At 44.8% G+C, this 16963-nt stretch overlaps 2 protein-coding genes across 3 annotated transcripts in view; both read right to left on the bottom strand.

Moving 5' to 3' along the window:
• PHB (prohibitin) overlaps positions 1–16963 on the bottom strand; it is a 657015-nt gene that overhangs the window by 271994 nt on the left and 368058 nt on the right. The gene's annotated exons all lie outside the window — the stretch shown is intronic.
• The window catches only part of LOC120919550 (beta-1,4 N-acetylgalactosaminyltransferase 2-like), a 73897-nt gene continuing 58990 nt past the window's right edge, over positions 2057–16963 (bottom strand). For both annotated transcript variants that reach the window (XM_040331756.1, XM_040331755.1), the window contains 4 exons: positions 13960–14182; positions 4943–5153; positions 3534–3569; positions 2057–3131 (listed from right to left, as the gene is read on the bottom strand). In XM_040331756.1, the coding sequence (XP_040187690.1) occupies positions 3554–3569; positions 4943–5153; positions 13960–14182 (450 nt within the window). In that variant the 3' untranslated portion in view covers positions 2057–3131; positions 3534–3553. The remainder of the gene's footprint in view (positions 3132–3533; positions 3570–4942; positions 5154–13959; positions 14183–16963) is intronic.

Genomic DNA, 16963 nt, shown 5'->3' with positions numbered 1-16963 from the left:
ATAACGATAATAATAATAAATAATAATAATGAAAATAATCCTTTATTTCATTAAATGTCTCAATCATTTTTATTATTACGTTTTTTTTCTGTCCAAAATATAAGAAGAAATACAAAATATAGTTACAATAGTAGTTAGACAATGTTACATACACAGAAACAATGGTACGCATAAGGCAACAAGTAACAAATTATTTTGATTAAGCATAGAGGTAGTTGGTGTAGGTCGGATTACACCAGTTCTATGCTATGGGGGACCCTGTAAGAGAGGGAAACATTGATTTTTCCAAGTAGAAAATATAAATGGGCCTAAAACCTAGGAAATCATCAGTACTGAACATCAGTGAAAAGCTCTATATAACAACAATACTTCCATCTTATAACCAGTAACATCCTAGGGCCAGATTCAAACATCTGTTTGACCAGGTACTGGGTCCAGGGACCCCTCAGCATACCAGGACATAACAGGAGTACCAAGTTCATAAAAAAAAGAGAGAATGGAAAAGAGAATAGTAGGTCTAATGCCTCGTACACACGACCAGTTTTTTCAGACGGGAAAAGTGTGAGGAGAGCTTTTGGCCGGGAATCCCGGCCGTGTGTATGCTCCTCGCAGTTTTTCAGACGGGAAAACTGCCCAAAAACCGCCGGACAAAAAAAAAATAACCAGCTCTCTTTTTCCGGCGGACTTTTTCCTGGCGGTTTTTGGCAGTTTTCCTATGGGAAAAACTGCGAGGGAGCATACACACGGCCGGGATTCCCGGCCAAAGCTTCACCGCAGTTTTCCTGTCTGGAAAACAGGCCATGCGTAGGGGGAAAGACTGCCCGAGCAGGTTCTCGGCTTTCCCCTCAGAAATCCCACACGTGTGTACGGAGCATCAGAAAGAGAATAAAGTAATTCCACCAGGGAGTCAGACTCTATTGAGCTTGGGGGTCAACTCTGCATGTTTGGTACCTGCTAAGCCAGGGGGACAACATTTTTTCAAAACGCGATTGCTTGTCCCGTAAGACACTCACAATCTTTTCGTTCAGCATGATCCAGGTAAGTTTGCACTTCATGGGTTTATTGGATGGCTTAAGACTTTGTACAGAGAGGCAGAGAGCTTCATGCTTGTTAACGGTTGGGTTGGACAGCCCTTCAGGGTTTGGTTTGAGGGTGTGTCGGGGTGTCCGCTGAGCCCTTTGCTATATGTGTTCGCAATTGACCCCTTCGTCAGAAGGCTAGCGAGCAGACCATTGTGGGGGGGAGGGGGGTGGTGGGCATTACTGGTGAGCCCCCCTTGAGGGTTGTAGCCTATGCTGACGACGTTTCTGTCTTTATCTCTGGGACTTGGAAGGCACAGGAGGTGGTCTCCGTGATAGAGCAGTATTCTGAGGCATCAGACTCCAAGGTCAACCGTGACAAAAGTGAATTTTTTTTTGATGAACGAGGAAGGTAAGAGCTTTGCACTTCTGGAAACCTTCCCGAGGCCTCAGCAGAAATTCAAAGTATTAGGCATCGAGTTTGGCCCCAATGATTACAGTAAGTCAAATTGATGGCTGAATGATGCTGATGTCAAGGTGAACATGCTGGAAGGGGTAGCAGCTCTCCTTGAGGGAAAGGGTGGACTTGATTAAGACCAACCTGATTCTTACCTTTCTGTATGTCAGCTTTGTTTGAATCTTATAAGGCCTCGTACAGACGACCGAACATGTCTGCTGAAACTGGTCCGCTAACCAGTTTCAGCAGACATGTTTGGTCGTCTGTACAGCCGACCGGACAAATGTCCGGCGGATCGGACAGGTTTCCAGCGGACAAATGTTTCTTAGCATGCTAAGAAACATGTCCGCTGGAACCATGTCCGTCGGACATGTTCGTCATCTGTACAGACTCACCGGACATGTCCGATCGGCCCCCATCCCTTGCATGCGTCGAAGTGATTCGACGCATGCGTGGAAGCATTGACCTTCCAGGGTCGCGCACGTCGCCGCGTCATCGTCGCGGCCACGTCACTGCGCTGTCTGTCCGCGCGGATTTCTGTCTGATGGTGTGTACAGCCATCAGACAGAAATCTCCGGGCGGACATGTCCGATGAAAACGGTCCGGCGGAACGATTTCAGCGGACAGTTCGCTCGTCTGTATGGGGCCTCAGAGTTATAACAGGATTTATAGTTGTTTCTTCCAATTATTATGGGGGGAAAAGGCTGAATCTCGTGAAGCGGAATGTGACTTAGCTATCTAGGTGGAAGGGTGGCATAGGGATGGTCAACCCATTTGTGTTCTTCTCTCTGATGTTTTTGAAACATAATTTTGGTAACATGCTACCAGAAAGGCCGCCTGGATGGGTAGGTATTTTCCAGATCTGGTTTAGACCTTTTCTGGGCTGTTGGAAGAGTGGTGGGCCAGTGAAAAGCCTAAGGGTCAAGCATGGTAAGCTCCTGCCTTATGTTACCCCGGGTCTGAAAATTCTTTGTGGCATGTAACAGCGGAGGATATCAGGTTCCTTCCTAGGAGACTCCTGAGTGAGAAGATCATGGGTACTGTCTTTCATGCACCACTGGCCTTAAGGGACAGGTCATAATATGAGGGAGGGTTTACCTTTGATAAATTCTGAGCAGATTTATGGACAATTTAGGGACCAGGCCTGGCTCTCTTTCCATGGTAGGCTCTATGTGAGGGGAAACGTGAAGTGCCGTTCTTTGGACAAACATGGTTGTCCAAGAACAGAGTGTCAGGGTGAGGAGGAAACCATGGACCACTTCTTGCTTCAGTGCTCTTTCAATGTAGAAGTCTATAATAAGGTGGGGAGGACTCTTGCCTTCTTTTCTTGTCTAGCATGTCTTATGCTCAGTGGGTGTATGAAGCATTGCAGAATCGCAAGGGATTTGATTTTATACACTCTTTTTCTATTCAGTTTAGTAGTCCGATATTACACCTGGAATGCATGGTGTCAGGTATCCCTTCGGCAGAAAGTCCTTAGTGTTCCGGTGGTGGTGTGTGAGATTCTTGATGAGGTAGGGAAAATTTAGGGTCTGAAGAAAGACAGATGGCCGCAAAGGGTCTGGATAAAGGCGTGGAGGCATATCAGGCCTATAGCTGCTCTTTGTTGATCTCTGGGTGTTGGGGTCTTTCCCTGTTTTCTCTCTGGACACTCCCTGAGATTTTGAAGAATAAGCATCATTTTGAAGTAAGGCTATGCACACATTATAATCTATGGGGGTTATTTATGAAAGGCAAATCCACTTTGCACTACAAGTGCAAACTACAAGTGCAAAGTGCACTTGAAATTGCACTGAAAGTGCACTTGGAAGTGCAGTTGCTGTAGATCCCAGGGGGTCATGCAAGGAAAAAAAAAAAAAACAGCATTTTAGCATGCACGTGATTGGATAATAAAATCAGCAGAGCTTCCCCTCATTTCAGATCTACCCTTCAGAATTACAGCGATTGCACTTCCAAGTGCACTTGTAGTGCAAAGTGGATTTGCCTTTCGGAAAATAACCCCCGTAGTGTATATATACATACAAACACACACACACACATACACCCTTTATACATACATGTCTGTAGGTTTCTGGCATCATTTTGGAGTTTTCCTAGATAAATAGAAAGAAGGTATAAATGAGTTAAACACACACACACACACACAAATAATCACAAACAAAGAATGTTCTAGCAAGACTTCATGTGTAAAGATAGCTCAATTTACTTTTTTGTTTTTAAATATGTGTAAAATACCTTTTTGGCAAAGATTTATTTTTAAGAAATGTTTAACATAAATAAGGTTAGGATTGCCATTAATATCCAAGTTATGATTTTTTTTGGGGGGGGGGGGGGGGAGCTGTCCAAAATTGGTATGATCTCTGCAAGTCTTTATTATCAATTGACATCTATAATTGAAAGTTCCAAACTAGCTGCATGTCCCAGTGGAATTGGTGAGAGTGCAAGTTATGAGACAGGAGCTCTCGTTCTGGTAAAACTACCGTTCTTAATGGTGTAAGCACATTCATCACGCTGTAACAGACAGAAAAGCGTGAATCGTCTTTTACTAACAAAGAATCAGCTAAAAGCAGGCCAATGGCGAATAGAACTTCCCCTTCAGAGTGCCGTCGTATGTGTTGTACGTCACCGCGCTTTGTTCATAATTTTTCAAAAACGATGGTGTGTGGGCAACATCGTTTTTAATGATGAAGTTGGAAAAAATTAGTTTTTTGGACATGCTGAAAAACTTCGTTTTTTTTCATGCCGAAATACGACTGTGTGTACGCGGCATAACAGGTTTTCTTCTAAGATTGCCCTGTATTTGGGTCCATCCATCTTCCCATCAACTCTGACCAGCTTCCCTGTCCCTGCTTAAAAAAATGATGTGTGTTCAGGGTGATGTGAAGTGTTATGTCCTGTACACACGATAGTTTTTTCCGTCGGAATTCCACTTAAGCTGTCTTGCATATACATGGACACACCAAATTCCGACCGTCAAAAACGCGGTGACGTACAACACTACAACGAGCCTAGAAAAATTAAGTTCAATGCTTCCGAGCATGCGTCAAATTGCTTCCGAGCATGCATGTTTTTTTTTCCGTCAGAGTTCCATACAGACAAACGGAGATCTCTTTCTAAGTCCGTCGGAATTTCCGACGGAAAAAGTCCGATGGGGCATAAACACGGTCGGAATATCCGATGAAAAAATTCCTTCTGACTTTTTCAATTGGGAATTCCGACCGTGTGTACGCGGCATTAGTTTTGCTCTCATCTGACCAGAGCACCTTCTTACACATGTTTGCTGTGTCCCCCACATGGCTTCTCGCAAACTGAAAATGCCTCCTGGCACCATGCTGAAGAGAAGGACTCTACAGTGTTCTCTCTGCAATGGTCCAATTCACTGCTAAGTCAGACCTATAGCTCTGCTATCAGTAAAGTTTATTTTCTTACTGCAGATTGAAGATCCAGTAAAGAAAAAAATTCTTACTTCTTTATGAAACAGCTCAGTCGGCTCTTGAAATGAAGTAGTTCAAGTTTAGCTCTATGTTCCTCAAAATTTTTACTTTTTCGGAATGATTGGTATTTACGGAACAGTTTATACTGTTTTTCCTCTGTCGGTTTTATTTTTTTTGGGTGGTCAATAATGACGTGGTCACATGAGCCTACTCTCAGGCGTCCCAAACCATCGATGAAGAATTCTGCAATTTAAAAACACTATGATAAAAAAATCCTCTTTTTTAAGTACAAATAAGGCATCGATATGCCAATCTAAACAAGTACCAAATACATGTGATAAGTAAACTTAGAAAATAAGAAAAACCTTACCTTACTAAGTAAAATCCTTTTTTTCATTTGTGTCTCACACACTTTCCCTACCAGACACTGCAGCTCACAGTGAAAGGGTTTCAACAGAAGATGCAATGCTAGCAATCCAGAAAGTATTGGCAGGACTAGGTATGGCCAAAGGTTGATTGATATGCTTGTTGATAGGCAGTGACAACACTGATAGCTATGCCCCCTGCAACATTATCTCATCCCACTGTAGTGCAAGCAGACATAGCCTACACAAGAGTGGCAAATCTGTCCCGGATTAAGGGGCAGTGCAGTGATGTTGCCACATCATCATGGGAAGCTGCATTGGGTTGACTTCACTGGCCAGGAAGAATGGGCCAGATTCAGGTACAATTCCGGCGGCGTAACGTATTGCATTTACGTTACACCGCCGCAAGTTTTATGGGCAAGTGCTTGATTCACAAAGCACTTGCCTGTAAACTTGCGGCAGCGTAGCGTAAATCCCTCTGGCGCAAGCCCGCCTAATTCAAATGGGGCGTGGATCATTTAAATTAGGCGCGTTCCCGCGCCGAACGTACTGCGCATGCTCCCTTTTGAAATTTCCCGCCGTGCTTTGCGCGAAATGACGTCGCACCAACGTGATTTTTTGAACGTCGACGTGAGTTACGTCCTTTCCTATTCACGGACGATTTACGCAAAAAAAAAAAAATAATAAAATTCGACACAGGAACGACGGCCATACTTTAACATGGCAAGTCTAAAGATAGACCAAGAAATAGCAGCTTTAATTATACGCCGGGAAAAGCCAACTAGCGACGAATGTAAGAGAATGCGATGGCCGCGCGTACCTTCGTGAATCGCCGTAAACAGCTAATTAGCATACCCGACGTGGAAAACAACGCAAACTCCACCCAGCGGGCGCCGAAGTATTACACCTACGATCCGAAGGCGTACGAAGTCGTACGCCTGTCGGATCGAAGCCAAAAGCCGTTGTATCTTGGTTTGAGGATTCAAACTAAAGATACGACGCGGCAAATTTGATAATACGCCGGAGTATCAGTAGATACTCCGGTGTATTTCTTCTGTGAATCTGGCCCAATAGGTTTAATTTTAGCCAGAGCAGAACTCAAAGCTCTAGGCCTCCAGGGCTTAGGATCAAAGTGGCTGCATAGAGACAATGGCATGGACTTGAAGAAAAAATACCATAACTTACAGTATATTATAGATTTGATGTTACTTTAGAAATATTTTCACACCTCAGGTTTGATTAAAAAGCCCCATGATGATACTGGTATGCAGTAATGTCAAAAGGGGGCATTTTTGGTGGAATTGGATGGGGTACAAAGAAATGCCCTATTGGCTACTCCTATATTTTCATCCAAGACATGACTGCACTAAATCCATAAATAAGTGCATTGCGCTGTTCATTTTACCCATTCTTTTTTATTACTAGCCCAAACCAACCATAGTGTTTCTTTTTAACTCTATAGTAACCAAAATTAGTAACTATGACTATCACGTCTACTGAATGTTAGATGAGCCACCATGTCTTTACCACTGCATATCTTTTTTATAATTTCCTGTTACTAGGGTTTAAAGTGGAGTTCCACCCAAAAATGAAACTTCTACTTCTTGGAAGCCTCCCCTCCTCCGGTGTCACATTTGGCATCTTTCAGGGGGAGGGGGGAGCAGATACCTGTCTAATACAGGTATTTGCTCCAACTTCCTGGCATAAATCACCTATGTGATATATGCTACTTCTGGCACCTACTCTGTACCCCTGCTGTCTTCTGGGAGACACACAGCTCTCAAAACACAGCGGGGACCAGTGAAGACGTGCAGCGCGACTCGCGCATGTGCAGTAAGGAACCGGGAAGTGAAGCCACAACGCTTAATTTCCTGATTCCCTCACGAGAATGGCGGCGGGGGCAGTCAAGAGCCGAGCGTTTGCTCGGCTTCGGCTGCCGACATCGGGGCACCATGGACAGGTAAGTGTTCATTCATTAAAAGTCAGCAGCTGCTGTATTTGTAGCTGCTGGCTTTTAATATTTTTTTTTTTGTGGGACCCCTGCTTTAAGATTTGATTTTCCAGCAATGTTGGTTGCCTAACCACTTGCCGCCCGCCTTAAGCAAAAAGACAAAACAGATTATAGCGCACACATGCAAAAATGACATTTATCCTGCAAGGCTAGTTAAAAACACCTGAACATATTCAAAAATACGGGGGTTTGGTCACACTATATAGTCATATAGTGCTAAGCCCACTTACTGCGACAATTTACTGCGACACTTACTGCGACGTATTTTTGAATATGTTCAGGTGTTTTTAACTAGCCTTGCAGGATAAATGTCATTTTTGCATGTGTGCGCTATAATCTGTTTTGTACTGTATTTGGTCTTATAGCAGCACCAGCTTAGATGTATAGCATTTTTAGGGTGTGCCCACCAAGTATCTTTTTGTATTTTGTATAGACCCTGACCAGGTCTCTTGGCTGGAGCACCCCTCCCCCTCTTCATTACCTCACATTAGTGGCCACCAGTGTATAGGAAGAAACCCTTCAGTTCTCCCACATAGAGGAGTATATCTCCCATGGTTGAGACCCAGGTTCTTTCATTCTATTACTAGGGTAGGACCCACTAATTCGGGGTACTTTGTCGCAGTAAGTGGGCTTAGCACTATATGACTATATAGTGTGACCAAACCCCCGTATTTTTGAATATGTTCAGGTGTTTTTAACTAGCCTTGCAGGATAAATGTCATTTTTGCATGTGTGCGCTATAATCTGTTTTGTACTGTATTTGGTCTTATAGCAGCACCAGCTTAGATGTATAGCATTTTTAGGGTGTGCCCACCAAGTATCTTTTTGTATTTTGTATAGACCCTGACCAGGTCTCTTGGCTGGAGCACCCCTCCCCCTCTTCATTACCTCACATTAGTGGCCACCAGTGTATAGGAAGAAACCCTTCAGTTCTCCCACATAGAGGAGTATATCTCCCATGGTTGAGACCCAGGTTCTTTCATTCTATTACTAGGGTAGGACCCACTAATTCGGGGTACTTTGTCCCAGTAAGTGGGCTTAGCACTATATGACTATATAGTGTGACCAAACCCCCGTATTTTTGAATATGTTCAGGTGTTTTTAACTAGCCTTGCAGGATAAATGTCATTTTTGCATGTGTGCGCTATAATCTGTTTTGTACTGTATTTGGTCTTATAGCAGCACCAGCTTAGATGTATAGCATTTTTAGGGTGTGCCCACCAAGTATCTTTTTGTATTAAGCAAAAAGACGTCGGCAAAGTGGTTTCAATATCCTGAGTGGACGTCATATGACGTCCTCAGGATATTGAGCCGCTGTGCGCCCCCTGGGGGAGTGCATCGCGGCGATCAGTTTGACACCCCCCAACACCGATCTAGGTAAAGAGTCTCCGACAGAGACTCTTTACCACGTGATCATCCGTGTCCAATCACGGCTGATCACGATGTAAACAGGAAAAGCCGGTAATCGTCAGACGCGAGTAGAGGAGAGCCGATCGGCTGATCCTCTGACGGGGGGTTTGTGCTAATCGATTATCAGCACAGCCCCCCGAGGATGCCCACATTGGACCACCAGGGATGCCACTAGACCACCAGGGATGCTCACCACAGGTATGCCACCCTAGACCACCAGGGATGACAATCACAAATAATGGATGCCAATCAGTGCCCACAATGGATGCCAATCAGTGCCCACAATGGGCATCACTGATTGGCAGGCATTATTGTTTGGCATTGATTGGAATCCATTAGTACAACACATACATTAGTACGTTAGTGCCACCTATCAGTGCTCATCTATGCCGCCTATCAGTGCCCATCCGTGCCGCCTATCAGTGCCGCATATTAGTGCCCATTATCAGTGCCCATCAATGCCACCACATCAGTGCTACCTCATCGGTGCCCATCAGTGCCGCCTTATCAGTGCCCGTCAGTGCAGTACCATCAGTGCCCATCCGTGAAGGAGAAAACGTACTTATTTACAATGTTTTATAACTGAAGCAAAAAAAAAACATTTTGTTTCTAAATTTTCAGTCATTTTTTTTTTTTTTTGCAGAAAATAAAAATCCCAGAGGTGATCAAATACCACCAAAAGAAAGCTCTATTTGTGAGAACAAAATTATACAAATTTAGTTTGGGTACAGTGTAGCATGACTGCGCAATTATCATTCAAAGTGCAACAGCACTGAAAGCTAAAAATTGGTCTGGGCGGGAAGGTGTATAAGTGCCCTGTATGGAAGTAGTTAAAATGGATTGCCACAGGCAACATAATGGGCCAGATCCTCAGCCAGCGGTGCAAATTTAGTTTGTCCTAACTTATGTCATTTAAGTTACGTTGCCCTAAGTTGGTGTCGTAAGTGCCGTATCCACAGCGCATTTGCGTCTAAATTTGCGCCAGCGTAACTTAAATTCAGAGGCGTAAGGCGGGGTTTTTGCAAGTGGGAAGGAAGTGGGCGTGCTTCATTGTAATGAGCCGTGACCCCATGCAAATGAGGCGCCGGCCGTACTGCGCATGCGCGCACGAATCGGGACCTCACTGGGCATGTGCAGAACTGGTCTCGGCGCAATCAGTGAGATAGGTAAAAGGCCAAGTGTACTTAGTTTGAGGATCGCCCTGTGTGTAAAAAGCACCACACACACACACTTCCCTTGCAAAAGTATATCCCATTGTTCCCCTTCCATGAGCAATTTGCTTCTGCTCTGTTTGTTTGTGTGTTGGTAAGTTGTGTTTGTGAGAAAAGTGTTTGAGGAGTTGGAGAGTCTAGTTGTTGTTTGTTTTTGAGAAGTGTCTTTATTTAATTTGTTTGTTATTGTTTTTGCTGATTGTTTTTTGGTGTTTGTTTTTTGTTTGTTTGTTGGTGCGTGTTTGTTTTTGAGAAGTGTCTTTATTTAATTTGTTTGTTAGTGTTTTTGCTGATTGTTTTTTGTTTGTTTGTTGGTGCGTGTTTGTTTTTGAATTACTATTAGCTGTGTCCTTGTGTGTTTAGATTTTGTTTAGTTTTTTGTGGTATATATTTTTGTCAGGTTTTTGGGTGTGTATTGTAGATTGTTTGTCGGGTGTGTTTGTTGTTGCTGGGTGGTGTATGTGATGCCCCCCAAACGCAGGAAGCTTAATTTCACCCTGGGAGAGAAGCAAATTCTTGCTCGGGGCATTGTGAAATATGGGCGATTTCTGCATGGCCCTGAGAGCCAGAACACCACCCCGGCCAGGAGGAGGCAGCTTATAAAAAAAATCACCGACCAGATCAATGCGGCGGGGGGGGGGGGAGACTAGGACCCCCGCTGGCATACAGAAAAAAATAAATGATCTGAGAAGCGTCGTCCGGAATAAGATGGCAAGGATCGACGCCCATACCAGGGGCACTGGAGGAGGGGGACCCTGCCCAGTCAGACTGACGGAGGAGGAATGGGCAGTGGCCCAGTGTTTCCACCCACAGCAGGTGGTGGGCCTGCCTGGCTATACGTCAGATGTTCCTAGGAGGACAGGTAGTTTTTTTTGTTTATTCTCTGTTGAATAGCATGTGTGGGTGGGGGAAGGGAAGATGTGCCAAGTGTGTGGTTCCTCAAACATGTGATTGTTTTGTGTCCTCCACAGATGGCCAGGAGGTTGCACGCCAGGAGGTTACACGCCAGGAGGTTACACGCCAGGAGGTTACACGCCAGGAGGTTACACGCCAGGAGGTTGCAGGCCCATCGGGCCAGGCTGCAGCACCACCCCCAAGACAGGCTGATGATGAGTCCCAAGAAGGGCAGGATGCCCCAGGGGAGGGGATTGGCCAAACCTCCACTCATGAGGAGGTTGAGGGGGAGGAGGATGAGTGGGAGGAGGATGATGAGGGGGAGGAGGAGGAAAATATGCAGATTGGCCGGGAAGTCCTCCTGGCCACTGATATGATGACCTTTGAGTCTTCCCCTGAGGCTGGCACCAGTCAGGCCACCATCAGGGGTAGCCCCTCCCACTTCTCCCCCAACAGGCCTCCAGTCACCAGGGTCACTCTCTCCCCTCCTCCAGGCCCGCAAGACTCAGCGGCAGCCAGGGGGCCAACCCAGGAGACCGTGGCTGTGGGCGAGCGTCTGTCGGCCAGTGTGGTGAAGGACAATGCCCGGCAGACCCGCACTCTTGGAAAAATACTGGAAAAAATTACGCAGATGGAGCACAGCCAGGGTGAAATGATGGAGGCACTCGGTGATGTGGCCACCAACTCAACGGCGGTCATTACATGTTTGAACGACATACAGACCGCCACAACACGCGTGGCCCATGAGCTGAGTGCCCTGACCCAGGCTGTGCAGGACAATACAAGGTCTGGCCAGGCCAATGCGGCTGCCCTCACTGCCTGTCTCACTCGCATTGCAGGGGCCATGGAGGGGCGGCTCCTCCTTCCCCAGCTCACCCCCCCCAGGAGGCTCCTCCTTCCCCAGCTCACCCCCCCCAGGAGGCTCCTCCTTCCCCAGCTCACCCCCCCCCAATGGACATCCTCCGCGACGGCGTGGCCGTGGCCGTGCCCCTGCCCGTGCCCCTACCCAGCCAAGGCGTAGCAATCGCCGCCGCTAATTAATTTGCTGGGATACTTTTTGTTTTTTGTTTTTTTGGTTTATGCTTTTTTTTTTATTATTATTTAATTTGGTCTTCTGTACTTATGATTTGATTTATGTGTGTGAATGATGTGTGAATGTGGGGGGGTGGCATTCCTGAGAAATTAAGGGTGTCACCCTCAGTTTTGGTGGAGAAGGGATCCCCAGGACCAGGGAGAAGTGCAATCCCAGGTTCCTGAATGGTGTATGAATGCACAGTGACATAATTGGAGCCGTGGCGTGGCGTTACTGCTCCCAAGTCCCAAAGGGGGGGGGGGACTTGGATCTAATCCAATTCGATGTGCATGTGATGTGTCTGTGCTAGGAACCACAGTGGTGTGCATTCATGCATTATCATTGTGACTTTATTGATGTGCATTTACAGGGAAAATATACATTCTTATTGTGACATTAATCATGTACGTTTACTGGGAAAAAATGCCTTCTGCAAGGCGTCTCCTGGCTGCTGTGCCCTCAGCAGACCGGGTAGAGTTGGTTGGGGGGGTATTGCCTGGGTCAGGGGTCAGGTCATCACATAAGTCAATATGCAGTCCCCTTCTGAGGGCAAAGTTGTGGAGTATACAACATGCCCCAATTATTTGGCACACAAAGTCAGGGGAATACAGCAGTGTACCCCCAGACTTATCCAGGCATCTGAAGTGGGACTTCATAAGCCCAAAGGTCCGTTCAACCACTCCCCGGGTACGTATGTGCGCCTGGTTGTAGCGTTGCTCTCCTGGGGTTTGGGGGTTCCTGAATGGGGTCATTAGATGAGGTCCCAAGGCATATCCTGAGTCACCTGTAAGGGAAAAGACAGGAGGATATTAGTCATGCATGTGCCCCTTGTGATGTCAGCATCATGGGGGGGACATACCTGACACACATGTCACTCACCAATCAGCCAGCTGTCTCCATACATGTTCTGGTCCAAATCTCTGGAGATCTGGGTCTGCCGGTAAATATAACTATCATGGCAGGATCCCGGAAATTTAGCACAGACGTGCCAGATGAGGCCATGGGCATCTACGATCACTTGCACATTGATGGAATGCCAGCCTTTACGATTCCGGAACATGTGCTCAGTATCATGGGGTGGTTGTAGTGCCACATGGGTACAATCAATGGCCCCGATGGTGCGTGGAAATCTGGCAATGTGATAAAAGTCTGTCATGGTCTTTAAACGCTGATCCTCCTGGGTGGGTTTTTGAAACTGATTTCCCATGCGCCGCAGGATTGCAGGGACCACTTGGTGCACACACCTGCTGATGGAGGATTGTGCCATCCCAGCCACGCCTCCACTTGTGCGTTGGAATGAGCCAGTGGCAAGAAAATGCAAAGTTGCCAGTACTTTGGTGAGTGGCTGCAGTGCATGGGAGCGTTGTGTTGGGCTGGTAAGATCATCCTGAAGTATTGTTGTTAATTCCAGGATGGCCTCACGGGTAAATCTGTAGTTGCGGAATACTTCAGAAGCAGGCATGCCAAACAAATCTTGGCGTGGGCGGTATACCCTCTCCTGTGCCCTCCTCCTCCTCCTCTGTGCCCTCCTCCTTCTTTGTGCCTCTATAGACACTAATGCAGCTAGGATCATTGATGGTCCTGGCATTTTGGCAGAGAGATTTTAGTCCTGAAAGTGTGTGTGTGCTGAGCTCTTCCTGAATGGTGTTGCTTCAGCAGACATTCAGACGGCATGTGTAAAATTAGGGCTGCTTTTATAAAGTGTAAATTCCCACCGGGAAACTAACAGGTGCGCACAGGGCGTAATCTACGGCGCACACACTTAATTCTGTGGATCGCCCTATCTCCCTCATTTGCATCTTTGCCTATCAAATAAAGCGGCGTGCCTAGCGTAATTTGCGCCCGAGAATGCGCCGGTGTAATTATTTTAGGTAGGACGGAAAAGCCGGAATTTCAGGCGCTTCTCGTTTTGAGGATCGGGCGCAAAGATACACGCCGTGTAAAATTAGAAAAATCGAGTTAAGTCAGCGTATCTCTTTTGTGGATCTGGCCCACTGTGTCTGCAGACCTCCAATGGAACATATTTTAAATCAAGACGTTCATCACCTATACATATCATAAAGAGGATGGAAAACACTATAAATACCTGTATGTGCTACTCGGTTTAGCTTTGGGTCAAATCCAACGCCGAGAACTCTCTCTGTATGGGCCAAGAAGAAGTTCACTACTCCCGAACATAGCACACAATTAGGAAAGCCTTCAATTTGATGGTATGCACCCTTTTCCCAATGTAGACAATCGCCTTTATCATCGCCTTCTTCCAAGAGGAGTGTTATACTGAAATGGTTACCCGCCACATTACCACCTACCTGCAACAAACACAAATGTGCTACATTGAAGACTGGCACTCAGTTGTAGTCCTGAACTTAAGTGTACAAAAGGGATTTTCTAATCAGAGTTACAAACATGTTGACTAACCCAGATGAGGAGGGGGCTGCTGGATACAGTACAGGGATCCTATACTAAAGATACCTTGGTAAGAACTTCTTACTCTAGTAAAAATATACTGCATTCAATCAACCATGAAGCAGACTCTTGAAAAATAACTAATGTTGCAACTTGCAGAAAATATTTTGGGTTGATTTATTAAAATTGAGTGCAAAACCTGATGCAGAACCACCTTCCAGTTTTTTTATTTTTTTGTAAAGCTTAATTGAACAAGCAGCTGAATGGCTACTGTGCACAGCTGCACCAGATTTGGCTCCATTCATACCCGAGCGCATCAATTTACTGGCATTTTTTGGGCGTCTTTTTAAGCTTTTTTTTGCAGCTTTTTACAAGCTTTTTTTAACCACTTGCCGACCGGCTCACACCGATATACATTAGCAGAATGGCACCACTGCACAAAACGACGTACACGAATATCACTCACGCCCGCGAGCAGGACCGTTTGAAGGAATTTGTGGTCTGAAAAAAGAGGGGGTGTTTGCAGCCAAGGTGTAGACAGACATTGACCTACACCCACATCTTGCAGCCAACAGATCCGTCCAGCAAGCAGTAGGTCACAGCAGCATCTTGCCATCTTCCCTGCGGCCATCAGATCCCATCTACGGTCCAGCAAGCAGCACGCCTTGTCAGCAGATCAGTTCCAAAATCCAAATCAAATCACCAATGCAAGTGATGCCATTGTCTGCTGTCCCCAGAGACAGATCAAATCCAGAGATCGCCATACAGTGGGATTTCTGGATTGGATCTGTCCCTGAGGACAGCAGATAATGCAAAGTATGGGCCATACTTTGTATTGTCAGCTGTCTCCCCATCTCACTCTGATGTCTCCCTGTTTTTTTTGTGGGTGTTGTTACATTTTAGAGTTGGGGGGTGCCAGGAAAAGGATCCGCCCCGGGTGCCAAATGCTCTAGGTACGGCCCTGGCTTGGCTACCACACACATTTATTTTTATACAAGTCTATATATATCTATATAGATATATATCTATATCTATATATATATATATATATATATATATATATATATATATATATATATATATATATATATATATATATATATCCCTATCTATATACAGATATATTTAGATATATATATCTATATATAATAAAAAAGCCAAAAATATTTGTCGTTTTATTGTTTTTTTCTCTCTCTCTCTATTCTCTCTCTATTCTTCTCTGTTTTACTGTATTTTTTAACTGCAATGTTTTATTGTTACTATGTTTTATCATGTTTTCTTTTCAGGTATGTAATTATTTTATAGTTTACTGTTTACTGTGGTTTATTGCTAATCATTATTTTCTTTTCAGGTACACCTTTCAGCTGCAGCACTGATTTATTCATCTTGACAGCAAAAGCGTTTGCTCTCACGATACGTAAATCGGCAACTCCAGCGCTGTAGGAGGTGATTTCACCACCACAGTTAAAAAAAAAATCATATATGCAGAAGCATGGGGGCAGGGGTGGAGGGGTGATTTACCCCTAACATAAGGGACGGATTGCCCTAATGCTCCGGCATACATATTTTACTCTTTAATTTTAGCACATCTTATTGTTGTTTTATTGAGTTAATTTTTTTATACCATTGTATGCTTTTCAGGTATGCCATTTAGCTTTAGCACTGATTTATTTATCTTAACAGCAACAGTGTTTGCTCTCACGATAAGTAAATCAACAACTCCAGCGCTGTGGGAGGTGATTTCACCACCACAGTTAAAAAAGCAAAAGGTGCATGTATGCCCATCATTAGAAGTGGATGGATGCAGAGTAATATTCTAATGGTGGGCATACCCACCGATCAATCTCTTTTTTCGCTCAGCCCACAGGCTGCATTAAAAAAGCACATTACAATATATGCCCAACAAGGACCAGCAACGTATTGGTATGTTGCTAGACTTTGAGTGGTTATACCAGACTGATGCCTGCAGGTTTAGATATCATCTTGGTATCGTTCTTATCAGTCAGCGGGTTGCTTTCATGTAAAAGCAAACCTAGAAGCTAAAAAAGCCGCTAGACTGCTTTTACAACATCCCACCCCCCTCCTGCCACCTTCCATGGTTTTCTCGAGCTGATCAAAGACCAGAATGGCTCAAATCATCTCTATGGCCTAAGAAACTGAAACCATTTTTTTTAAAAAGAGTACCTGTCACTACCTATTGCTATCATGGATATTTTCATTCCCTATGATAACAATAAAAATGATAAAGAAAAAAAATGAAAGGAACAATATAAAACAGGAAAAAAGAAAAAAATAATAAAAGAAAAAAAGCACCCCTGTCCCCCCGTGCAAAGGCAAACGCAAGCGTCGGTCTTGTGTCATATATAAACAGCAATTGCACCATGCATTTTAGCAGACCTCTTCTGTAAATCTAAAGTGGTAACCAAGGCTTTTTAAAAAGGTATGTAGTTTGTCACCACTGCACAGTTGTGCGCAATTTTAAAGCATGTTGTGTTTGTTATCTATGTACTCGACATAAGATCTTTTATATTTTACCAAACATTTGGACAATATAATGTGTTTTAGTGCATTCAAATCAAATGCATTTAAAAAAATTGCCGCGCAAATACTGTGTTAAAAAAAAATACAACACCAACATTTAATCTGTAGGGGCTTTGCTTTAAAAAAAATATCATTTTTGGGGG

This window comes from Rana temporaria, chromosome 12 (genome assembly GCF_905171775.1).
Source record: "Rana temporaria chromosome 12, aRanTem1.1, whole genome shotgun sequence".
In the NCBI taxonomy this organism is placed as follows: Eukaryota; Metazoa; Chordata; class Amphibia; order Anura; family Ranidae; genus Rana; species Rana temporaria.
The sequence above is the reverse complement of the archived record's forward strand: the minus strand, read 5'-3'. Positions and strand labels throughout refer to the sequence as shown.